The sequence below is a fragment of the Haemaphysalis longicornis genome, unplaced genomic scaffold, assembly GCF_048455015.1.
Source record: "Haemaphysalis longicornis isolate Haplotype H1 unplaced genomic scaffold, Haemaphysalis longicornis Haplotype H1 scaffold_11, whole genome shotgun sequence".
NCBI classification, from domain to species: Eukaryota; Metazoa; Arthropoda; class Arachnida; order Ixodida; family Ixodidae; genus Haemaphysalis; species Haemaphysalis longicornis.
Window position 1 is genome coordinate 53,597,665 of NW_027526214.1, and position 12,193 is coordinate 53,609,857.

The 12,193-nt window shown below is 50.2% G+C and overlaps 2 protein-coding genes and 1 long non-coding RNA gene across 3 annotated transcripts in view; 2 read left to right on the plus strand and 1 right to left on the minus strand.

Moving 5' to 3' along the window:
- LOC144160957 (uncharacterized) overlaps positions 1–1,128 on the minus strand; it is a 31,109-nt gene extending 29,981 nt beyond the window's left edge. The window contains exon 1 of the mRNA XM_077692031.1: positions 518–1,128. Coding sequence (XP_077548157.1) covers positions 518–671 — 154 coding nt within the window. The 5' untranslated portion in view covers positions 672–1,128. The remainder of the gene's footprint in view (positions 1–517) is intronic.
- A 516-nt stretch (positions 1,129–1,644) lies between these two features.
- Positions 1,645–3,249, plus strand: LOC144160848 (uncharacterized). Its single transcript, XR_013320409.1, has 3 exons — positions 1,645–1,783; positions 2,443–2,536; positions 2,997–3,249. It is a non-coding gene; the product is annotated as an uncharacterized LOC144160848 (long non-coding RNA).
- Positions 3,250–5,206: 1,957 nt separating this feature from the next.
- Positions 5,207–6,398, plus strand: LOC144160958 (zinc finger HIT domain-containing protein 3). The gene has a single exon (XM_077692032.1). It carries the CDS (start codon positions 5,388–5,390, stop codon positions 5,793–5,795), a length of 408 nt encoding a protein of 135 aa, XP_077548158.1. The 5' UTR covers positions 5,207–5,387; the 3' UTR covers positions 5,796–6,398.
- The last annotated feature ends 5,795 nt before the right edge of the window (positions 6,399–12,193 follow it).

A 12,193-nucleotide genomic window follows, 5' to 3' on the forward strand; every position in this document is an offset into this window, starting at 1 on the left:
TAACGCGCCGATGCGACGCAGGCGATGAGGTGTGCCGTAGTGGAGGGCTCCAGCTTAATTTTGACCACCTGCGCATCTTTAATGTGCACCAAAATCTTGTACACATGGGCGTTTTTGCTTATGCTATAAGATGTTAAATAGACTACCAGCTGGCAAATGCTTAGCTATATGCAGTGACAAAGGCTGGAGAAATTGCTGCCACAAGAATGATTAAGTAGTATAACAAAAAAAAAAAACTTTTTTCCTTGACACACGGCGTTCTCCCAAGTGCTTCATCTAGACATGTCCACTTTGCGCACATCATAGATGAGCAAGAAGATGACAACCACAGCAACACCAGGTGGAAAATGAAAGGCACTGAACAAGGATGACCAACGGGCCACAAGCGAGCAACCTAACAAATAAGCGACAAGCTCAAGCACCGGTGAAGGTGGCTGCAATGACGTGGCCCTGCTAATATTGCTAGAACCACCACTCGCGATGCAACAACCACAGTTCAGGGTTGAACAGCTCGCACAGTCCTTGCAACCAAATGGCATAGCTTGGACTCGGTAGAACTTGATGCGACCATGGGGAGGAGACGACTTGGCTGCTCGGCCATGCATAATGAACTTGAAAATCGTGGAAATGTCAAGGTACTGCCAGAGCGTCTTTTCGTCCCAGCACCTCATGGGCCCGCTGACGAGACCGATGCCTGCAAGTATAAACCAATCTGCTTCAGTTTTGCGACGTCACAGAGCTTATTCTACAAGTCGCTGTGCGGGCCAACGGTGCTTTCACAACGGCTTGTTAGAGAGCCTTTTTGCTTTGGAGAATTCACAATTGCAATTAGCATCTCGACACGGCGTTCGCGGTGTGCACGCTATAGTCTTTTGGAGCTTGACTGTCAAGTGAATCATCGCTGTTTGATTGAGGGGTTTAACGCGCCGACGCTACTCAGGGGATGAGGCGCGCCACAGAGGAGGGCTCCGGATTAATTTCGACCGCCTGGGGATCTAACGTGCTCCAAAATCTCGAGCGCACGGGAGTTTTCGCTTCTCGCCTCCATGAGAAATGCCGCCGCCACGGACGGGAATAGAACCCGCGGCCTTGTGCTCAGCAGCACAACAGCCACTGAGCCACCGCGGCGTAACCCGACACACCGCACTGCCGGCACATACACCACAGAACAGGGCATACACCGCCACGAGCGAAAACTGAACTGGTACGCCTCCAGGGGCGGTATTCTCGTGACTGTCCCTTTTGAAAACGTCCCTTTTGGGCCCCTTTCATGGTGACGTACTTCCGGTTAAGCAGTGGGCCTTTGATTCAAATACCTTAACTGTTCTTGCAAACGCATTTTAAAGAACTGAAACCGTATCAGAGTAGTATCTTTTATGTGTTTATTGTTCCGCGAGCGAACCAACAATGAGGCGACAAAAAATCGTCTGCTCCAAATCGTCTGCTCCGAGTACCATAGGGTGCCTCGATGCGCGCCCGCTCCGCTGAGGGTGGCGCCACTCTTTGAAGGGGTCGGTGCCGCCAAGACCGGTTCTCGGGAGGCGCCGCCGCCATTTTCTTGCATCGCGCCGCCGCCGACTCCCGCGCTAGGCGCGCGAAAAGCGGCGCTCTTCACAAAGTTTTCTGCAGAATGCCTGAGTGCTGCGTTCCCCAGTTTTCTAACAGCGCTAAAAATGTCTGGAGGGTGTTTTCGTTTGCTATAGACCAAAAAAGGCGGCTTCTGTGGCCGGTGAAGATCAAGCGGGACAAGTGGCAGCCGACGAACCACTCCTGCATATGCAGTGTAGGTACCTGGCTTCTCAGCAGTGCCAAATCCATTTGGGGCTATTGTCAGCTTGTCTGTGTCGCTGTTTCTAGATAGCAGACGTACGGTTTTATATGTTTATGTTGGAGGTTTCGTCACGCTTTTGCGGCCTTTTTATATTTGATTGATGCAAACGGACGTGGCCTCTTAATTAAAGCGGGGGTCCGAATAAAACGTGTGGCACTTTGCACCTTCAGTCATTTCACTTTGTATCACAAAATAAGGCGCTCGTTGTAAGAAGGTGTGCGACCTTTCTTAGTCCCGAAGCGTCATCCCAGCGCATCATGCTTACTTTACCAAAGCGCATTTTTGGCAGTCGGAATGATATATCCCGAAGCGTAAAACTGCATCCGACGCGTTATGCTCGTGTTTCTCCGCGTTGTCTCAACTTAAGGTCTGTTATAAGTCTGGTTGTGCGCAAAAAGTATGAGATTTAAGACATTTATTCTCGCTTATCATGCCATAAAAGAGCGCATGAAGGTGAAAAGAAATGTGTCAATTACACCTCTATTTTGTGAATCATGTGCGGATGTGAGCCGATATGCGTGGATGCTAGTTTGTTCGATTTGCGTGATTTCACGTCATTTATTTTTATTTCTCGAGAGAAAAGGCACCTATATTGACAATTTATCGTGCAGGCTCACTTGAAAGGATCCTGTTTAGAACAAAACCGAGCAGAAGGATGGAAGAAGCTGAAGCCAAATGCTATGCCAACGCCTTTCCCAATCAGAGGTAGGCATTTACCACTTGATTGACTGGGTGTTTTCGTGTAAGTGCGTACATTACTTAACAAATCGGTGGTGGCCGCTGGGAAATGTTCCATGGCATCTGAGCCGTCGGTCTGGCATGGTTCACTTATTTTGACTTTAACACGTTACGCATGCATGCAAGTATGTATATGTATCGATGCTGCTTCTCCTGCTCTTATCGGGAGTCACTTCCACCTATTCAACTGTAATGTCGATCAGCCCACGCAACAACGTTAACCTCACGCATCCACTTAATCCATTTCCACCGGAAAAGGCACAATCGCTCGCCCTGGTTAATTATGACAAGTGTAAATGCTGAGATGCCAGTCATGCAGTGTTCCCGCTTTGTTCTTTGTCTTGATTTCCCGTTCCCCTGATTACCACGCTTTCCCTGAACTTACTGCTTAATTTCATCATTGGTTTGCAAATCGTTCTGCTTCCAGTTGCTCCAAAGCAGCGAAAGCCACCCAGAGACAGAACGCAGCCTGAGCCCACATCCAACAATGAAGAGGTGGACAACCCCGCTGAAGAACCTCACGCATAATCAGAGACGGCGGAAATGCTCCCCGAGTCAACTCAAACGGTATCACAAGAGACGTCATCGGAAAACCTCCAATTCAACAGCCCAGGTGTTGAAGCTTTGAATGTCGGAATTCCAAACTCGGCAAATAAAACTCTCACAGCTAATGAGACACACAGGGATTGTGCCGAGTTGAAAAAGCAGTTGGTAGACCTGGAAAAAGATATACCGTATTTCAAGAACATCACACACATGCTAAGAACGCAATTCAAAACCTCAAGAAGCAAGTTCGAAAGCATTCTAGCGTAATCATCATTACCTGTATTATAACTGCAGTGAAGTGTGTTTGTATCATTTTGCACATAATGTATTAGGTAACAGCAGTGGAGTATGTTGTTCATCATTTTGTACAAAATGTATTTTTGCTTCAAGGTATTAAATGACTATTCCTACTTCCGTGTAAGCCTTTATGTTTAGATTTCAGACCAAGGACGCTAATAAGATTCTCGCCGCGGCGGCCGCTTTTCTGATGGAGACAATACAAAACGCCCGTGTGTTCGAGATTTCGGCGCATGTTAAAGACCCCTAGGTGGTCAAAATTAATCCGGAGCCCTCCACAACGGCGCTCCTCATCGCCTATTTAGCGAAGGCGCGTTAAACCTCATCAATCAATCAATCAATCAATCAATCAATCAATCAATCAATCAATAATGTTTCGATTGCACAGTGCATGCATGAAACAGTTTGCCGCCAGGCAATCCTATATATCTAAGTACCGCATAATAGTTTCAGTGGCCATAAGCGTGCCGGACATTCCTACTTGAATATCTAGCAGTTCCCTTCCTTCGTGTACTTCGCCTACTTTCTGCTATGTTTATATGTAAACGCAACGACAGCAAGTGCACGGCGCCGGTATTACAACGATGGCGAGAAGTTGCCCGCCGTGTCAACTATCGTAAAAAAAAGACAGGCTTTCACCATACCTTCGCTAATCATCTCAAAATAGAGAATCCTCCACCAAAACCTTACTCTTCTGTTCATGTACCATAAAAAGTAAAAGTAATGTATATCAAAAGTAAAGCCAAATCAAGCCCACACTGTTAGCAAGACCAGCACTATCAAGGCGCGTCACGCAGCAAACGCGCGCCCCGCGTCCAGCGGATGCAAGAAAATGGCGGTCGCGCTAGCAGACGACGCGGTTGTCCTCACCCTCAGCGGAGCGGGCGCGCATCGAGGCACCCTAAGTACCAGGGCTCATAGCTCCGCCGTGCTTGCACGGCGTCACATCCGGGTGTTCGCTTTTAGCGAATGAGGGCTCGCTCAAAAGGGACACTTTTGAAAGCGACACAAAAGGGACAAAACATGGGAATACCGCCCCAGAACTCGACTGCACCACTGTCCGCAATGCTTGTTGTCTTCCCGTTCATAGTTCCCGTTAAGTCACTGACGCCTGGAATGAAGCAACCGCTGCGGCAGGCGGCCAGGATTGACACCCCGTGGTCCTCACCAAGGAGTCCTTTAATGTTTCTGCAAGACTTGGCACATGCAAAAAGAAATCAGGAGCCACTTGTCAGACTGTCAAAACAAATGGGCGCCGCCAAAGGCCACAAAATAAAGTAAGGCAGCGTCTCGTGCCACAAGTGTGGCACAAAACACGCCCTTCTCGCGGTGGCTCTATGGCTGCTGCCACACGTAATGTTATGATGACGTCATAACAATAATAGGGTAAGTCTTGTGCCCCGAGCGGGGTACAAGATCTAGCCAAAGTCCTACTTCCTGAGGCACTGGGCTTCGCAGTTGATGGTATTACCCGGTATTACCATAGAGTTTCGGCTGGAGTATTGGTGGAAAAAAGGCAGGGAAGTCGACAAAGTGTCATCCCAGGCAGGGGTGTAGCGGCAGGGTAGAGTTAAAAAGAAGGCTGCGTAAAAACTCTAGTAAAAAGAAATCCGAGTTGAGGGCTAACTGAGGGGCAGGCCTCAGTCTACGCATGTCTCCATTTTTTTGCAAAGCAGAAAACTGTCAATAATGTTTTACTGTTTTTATGTGTAAGAACCTTTCGAGATAATATTTCTGTAAGTTGAATATGTGTGGTCTCAATCGCTGCACAATCACTATCATCACTATCGTTGTTTCAGTTTAAAAGAAAACGTGGATACCATGCGCGTTGAAAAAGTGAGTGTAGGTAAAGTCCCTTCATCGGCGTGTGCGTGTAGGCAGCTGTCCAGTCGTCCCCTTTCGATAACCGAAGCGCCCGAAGCTGAGTAAACGGCAACAACAAAGGCGAGCCGCCACACCCAGGCAGTAGACCGCCATGGCCGTCGAGCTGTGCGGCGTGTGCGGGAGCGCCGAGTCCCGCTACCGCTGCCCGCGCTGTCGCACCGTGCGGTACTGCTCCTGCGACTGCTACCGGCGCCACAGGCAAGCAGAAGGAGACGGCTGCTGCCGCGAGCCTGCCCCGGCCCCGGCACCCCTCGAGGAGCCCGAGCCCGGCTACCGTTACCCGACGCCGGACACCGTGCCGCGGGAGAAGCTCCTGCGGCTGCGCGACTCGGAGGCCGTGCGCGCCTGCCTGCGCAACCGGCACCTGCGGGCGCTGCTGCGCGAGCTGGACGCGAGCCGGGACCCCGAGCGCTTGCTCGAGGCGCTCATGCAGGAGCCCATATTCGTGGAGTTCGCCAACGCCTGCCTCGACGTCGTCGTGGATGGCGACGACGGCTAGCTGCGTGCACCGTACGACGCCTGCGCACTGACAGCAGTGACCGAGCTGGTACCCGCACAGTGCACTACTGTGCTGTGCTTTCAGTTGTGGCGCCGCCGAGATGTGCGTCCTTTGTTCTGTTTGCGGGTCGTTATGGTGAACGTGTACCCTGGCCTACTCATTTTCGTCAACTGCTGCATGACGCGCGATCATCAGCGACAGCTGCGGCATCGAGTTACGGAAGGAAGGCAGCTCGAGCAGGGGAAGAGGCTTCGTGTCGGGTCATCGCGACATTGAAGAAGGGCTCTGAAAAGCTTCTAAACACTTTTTTTGTGTTTGCTGAGAACTTCCGTGGTCAGTGCGTGTTATTTCTGCTCAGTAGGCGTCTGCAGTCACAATGTGGGCAGGAGCACTGCCATTTTTCACATCCCCGAAAAGCTTGTGCATTTAAAAGCACAATCATAGGGGTCGGGTCCCTGCAGAAAAGGAAACCAGCCTGGCTCATTCTGCCCTGCAGCAGTGCTGGTGCTGAAGTAGCACTTGCTCAATCTAGTGCACACAAAAATTGTGAGGCAGTCTGCACTGCAGCATGAAATGGCATAAAATTAAACGCACAGAGCAGCAGTCTGTTCCTATGTTTTCAGGTGGTGGCCTGTCAATGTTTGTGTTGGCAGGGAGAGTCCTGCAGAACCTGGGGCGATCCCAGCATACTGAAGCGCTGTTGCAGCTTTCGGTTTGTTCAGCCCAGGCCAGTGTTCTGGCATACACCTGTCGCTTAGTTTTAGTGATCCGGCAAAGGTTTCTTGTTCCAGAAGTTTTATTCTTGTCAGTTGTAAGCAAATGCCACAGTAGGGCAGCACCCCTTTTTGCTGGGTTATGACCCAAGTAAATGGTAACCCCTCTTCCTGCAAAAAATAAAAATAAAGGCATTGTCTTTAGGAAGTCCAATATGCAAATAATAGCTGAAGTCTCGCCTTGTTGTGCAGTCAACTGACCTTTCTCAATAGCCTCATTGTCCTACACGTCAACATAGCCACGCTTAATAATCACATACCTGACAATGAGGACAGCTGCTGTCGGAAACCATTTTCACACACCCACCCGAGATAATTAGCTGTGATGCTGCGAGGCTGTCAGGCTTCCCGTAACGACGCACGGGCGAGAATGTACACCTGTTCACATGCCTTGGAACTGTCATTTGCTTTGGTTCCTGTGGGCTGTAGAAAAGAGCCACTCGAGGACACCCGAGTGAGCGTGTTGGCAAGCACACGCATACACAGTGCGTTGGTCAGACCTAGCATCGAGGGCTTTACAAGCCGGTCCTGGTTGTGCCCACGAGCAAGCTCAATTAAAGGGGCCATGCACACAGAGTACAAGTCTGGGTCATTGGGAAAAAGGCTGCTCTGCCCTGATAACAATGATACCAACTACCTAGTACTCTTGTAATTATATGTATATACTCCTGTATGCCCACCTGCCTTGGTGTCAAAGGAAAGAGTGGCAGTATTTCAAATGAAATAAATAAATACTGTGGCAGACTGCGAACAAACTGTTGAGATGTTGAAGAACACGTGCCAAGCAGTGGCGACTGCCCAGTCATTCCCCCGCAGTTTCTCTGTGCCATCACAGCTGTGCCAGGGAGCACGAGTGGAGCCCCTGGTTCCACCTGACCTCGCTGCTCGAATGCTAAAATGAAGGTAACACCTTGATAACTGTGCCCTTAATACGCCACTCCTGCGCATATGACACGACTGCAGCACGAAATTCAAACGTTTTCTCATCGCTGCTTCCATTTTGTCTGTCTCAGTTTCAAAAAATCTCTCTTCTCCCTGGGATCCAGCCAAGGGGGTTGCTAGTTTCAGATTCGAAAAGGTTGTGTTCTGCCTCCATGGTGCTTGTAGAGTGCGACAGCCAGCACCCTAACATCTATTGGCCGCCACCTCACCATCAAAAGTAGGCGTAGAAACAAAATTGCCAGGACCTGTAAATGACGCTGCACATTAAGGATATCCTCGAGGAGCCACGTGCACTTCAACAACCATTGGCGGTAAAAACTTATCGCAACGCTACACCCGAAAATCACGCCTGTGTAGTTTGTGAGCGAGACGCCTTAATTGGGTTCAGTTCAAAAGGTGCAAACACAGTGGGTTCAGTCCCACAGACGCGGTGCCTCTCGAGATGTTGCTCCACAAGCTAACTTGGTTAGAGTCAGTGGCCAAGCCATTGGGTCACTCCCACTGCCGCTGTGCTGACATTCTAAGCAATGCCAGTCAGCACCATCAATTCATACTGCATGTTCGCTGCATTCAAAAGAGACTAAGATGACAGAAAGAACACGAGACAATGTGCAACTTGCCACTGGCCTTGTTAGGAAGAAACACATTTATATACAATCACCATGCCACAATGTCCTCCATCCACCATTAGTTTCCCGGTGGTGGCTCGTACGACCACCACCACATATGTGTTGGGGCGGTCGCGGTGCTTGGCTGCATCCACGTATACTGCCCCCTCGTCACTGTTGTGCGCCTCGGCGAGCGCTTGGGCTCGCGCCGCTCTCCTCTCCGCCTTCCTGTCCGGGTGGACGTTCCGCGGCAAGGGGAGCACCTTTATCTTGCGAATGATGTCGTCCTCCTATCTTGATGTAATGAACGCCTGCAGCATCAAGGGCCGAACGGCCGCGCAGGCAGAGGAGGCTGCCATAGCCCTAGCGCTAGCGAGCAGCCCCACAATCACCACGGTGCTCAGCGACTCGAGGACCGCAGTAGCAAGCTACGTCAGGAATGCCGTGTGCGGGACTGCAGCGAGCCTGCTCCCCGAGCGCAAGGAGACTACAACGCACATCCACTGGTTCCCCGCACACGTGGGGGGCATTGCGGGTGGCACCGTCAACCGCAACGAGGAGGCGGACGCCATCGCACGCAAGCTCGCGCACCGTGCGGTGCCCCCCTGCCCATCGTCTGCGGCGGAGATCATGGAGCCCCTGACCAACTACGGGGACATCCTTCACTGGCATCGTGCGGGAAGACGCGCCCTGCCCCCACCTCACCCGAGGCTCAAGAGGGGCGAAGCTGTCCTCCTCCGTCAACTACAGACTGGATCCGTGCTGACTCCAGCGCTCGCGCGCCACGTGTGCCCTGGAACTTACGAAAGTGCAGTGTGTGCGCGTTGGTGACTGCAGACCTGGCCCACATCATGTGGGGATGTGAAAGACACAGTGCAGTGGGGAGCCCAAAAGAGCTACCACCGGACATTATAGGACTCGTGAGCTCGCCCGAATACGAGCGGCAACTGCTGGCAGTCCAGCGGCTCGAGGCTGCTCTGGTCCGGCAAAGGCGAAAAGGAGACCCTCCTTCGGGAGGGGACTCGCCGAGTAGCCTGAACCGGTGCCCAGGCATAGCTTCGGGGTCTGCTTAGTACATAGACAGGGGGTGGCGAAGACCTGCGTGGCCTGACCCGCCTCCCCGCCGGAAATTTTCAATAAATGTCATTTTCTCTCTCTCTCTCCATCCACCATGAGATACCCTTGGGACATGTGTCCGAAACGTACTGCCCTCCGTACAGTAGCCGACCGCCTTTTCAGGCTCCGAAAATTTGGACTTGCTGGATATTCCGGTACTTCCCAAGGAACCGCCACTTGTCCCATAGGAGTAACGGCTCACAGGTTTTTCGGACTGCTCTCTCATCCGTTCCAGTTTTCGTTCCCCTCCAGGTCTAAATGAATCACCGTCTCTCAAAAACTACAATCTTGCCACAGCATCTTGCAATTGAGGAGGCCAAGCGTCCAGTCCTGCAAAGTCGGCAATGCTGCAGTTGCACATTCAGGCCAGAAACAGCACCAAATGCTCCATTCATCATCATCAGCAGCCCGGTTGTGTCCACTGCGCGACGAAGGCGTCTCCCAAACATCTCCAGCCATGTCTATCGAGTGCTAGCCGAGCCCAGCGGCTAATTAGCAGTGATTAAATGCAGCATGGAAAAACCCCACCACGTGGCACCAACTGCACGAGAATTTCAGCTTGGCCAAATTCATGCTGAACGCGCGGTAGGCACTGCCAAACCGCCTGCAGTGTTGGCGTCTCTGCGAAATAACTACGCAATCACGAGCATCTGAAACAGCTTCGTAGCAGAATATACTGGATACAGAAAAATGTCTGCTTCAATAAATAGTACTCGAGGCCAGTACATCTCAAAATAACGCTTACAAGCTTTCTAGGGCGCTGTCAGAGAAAGCTCTTTGGTTCAAAGTGTTTGAAGTGATGCCCTTTCATTTGGGATAGAAAGCATATGCTTTCTATCATATGCTTGGAAGCATATTGCCTGCCCTTTTAACACACAAGTTTTTGCACACGCTCCCGACATCCTGCACACTGCACTTGTAAAACGGAGTCGGTAATTATTCTGCATACATTTAGGTCGCCTGTTAATGTGGTTGGCATATCGATGCAAACTGCAGTAGTGCTCCCAAAGTTAAACAAAAATGGGACCAACGAGTTCACAGAGCAGACAAGGGAGGTGAACACCGTACGCTGCTTGTATAGTGAAAATGCACAAAATGAAGCTCATGAAATGATGCAAAAAATTTCTCAGCGAAACGAACACAAGTGTCACGTATAAGCATCTACCAATGAGAAATTAGTCTGTATACCTGAAAGAGTTATCTTGGTATCTGATGATGCAACTGCTGGTGCACTAATGCCATCTTTTTCATGGTTGTGAAGGCGCCTTCTATCCAGGAGGGGAGCCCATCTTCAGACGTAAGCTAAGGATTTCCGTCGGCCACTGTTGGGTTAATGACCAAACTCCACATTTGGTATTTCGCAAAGTTGCTTGTGGAAAGCAGTATGCTAAACAAGATAGGAATGACAAAGAAACTGTCTATACAGAATGAACGTACAAAAACTATTTTCGTACGACTTGATGGTAGCAGACATTGCGCACACTATTTCCGAAACCATATTTGTGACTGCGTTTAGTTGCTTGCAAAGGCGAAATTTCGTTCCGAATAAAATCTTGTACTGTGCTCGTTATCAGTGATTTCAAATATTTTGGGTTTTGCTAGACGAATATTCGGTAAAGAATTCTGGATGTGTTACTTTCTTTCTGCTGAGAACGGTCAGTGCCCTTGAATGTGGGACACAGTCCTCTTAAAGTGTGAAAAAATAACGCAGCCTTTATGCATTAGTCTTCCCGATCAACTTCCCCGCAGTTACGGCCAAAATTTAAAATTCCACACAAGTACTTGACAGAGCCTCACTGGTCGGCTTGCTTGCAATTGTGTTGCTTGCAATTTGGCATAAGTCGCAGGCAGTATAGCACACAATGCCTGCCAATTAACAAGCAGCCCTGCTGTGTGCCTACTCTCTTGGATGGATTCTCTAACATGCCGAAAGTAGTGGAAGTACGGGTAGAGGAGAGCCAAAAGAGCAGAAGTAGACCACAAATGGCCCGGTTCGACGAAAAAGGTAACGTAACAAATATTTTGACGAAAACAGCGTGGAATCGGGGGGGACAAAGAGGGGCTGTACAGACACAAGTTTGTGAATAACTGTGTTTGTCCTCGTTTAAATGCTATTTTTCATCAAAATATGTGGAGCCAACTAGCCCAAGTTTGAACTTTACTGGGACTGTGCAAATACAGTAAACGTTCGTTAATTCGAACTCAACGGGTCCATAAAATTGTTCGAATTAGCGGGCGGGCGCTGGAATAAATGGAAATCGCTCCACACTGCGCGGGCAGAACGTAAAGAAGCCACCTCTGGACTTTTTATCGCGAATTAGGCACTACTACACGTTCGTAGCAGGTGATTTCGTAAATAATAATGGCATGCGCCGAAGCACTGGCGCCGGTGGCGCGGCACCCTCTGTGGAAGCGAAATAAGCTGTTGCAGGAGCACAGTGCGCTGTTGTTTTTTTGTTTTGCATCTCCAGTGAATTTGGTTGGTTTGGATTTGCAACACATTGTAACCACTCTGGGCCGACTTCTTCTGCGAGGAGCGTGCTAACCAGGGGATCATAGTTCGAATTAACCGATCTGGACAGTGGCGATGAGTTATTGGCAGTTTTCCCGCACTGAAATACTATACAGGGCTGTGCCGGGAGTTGGAAGTAGCCCGAAGTTCGAATAAACGAGCTTTTACTGTACGTGCTTGTTTTTAACCAAGCATTCCCGCAACCCCGGCAGCAAGAATAGATGGCACAGGAAAGCGCATCCGAGAGAGGGAGAAGTGCACTTGGCGACACAGGTCACACGGGCAGCCTCGCGACGCAGTAATCGAGGTCTGGGGGTGCACGATGTAACGTGGGAATGATGCAGCAGGATGTGCCAAAGCAACAACTACACTGCCAGAAAAAAATGAAATGGCATCGTGCAAGGCAAGACGACTCTCGCCTCGGGCCCGCAGGGGAAAAAAACAAAC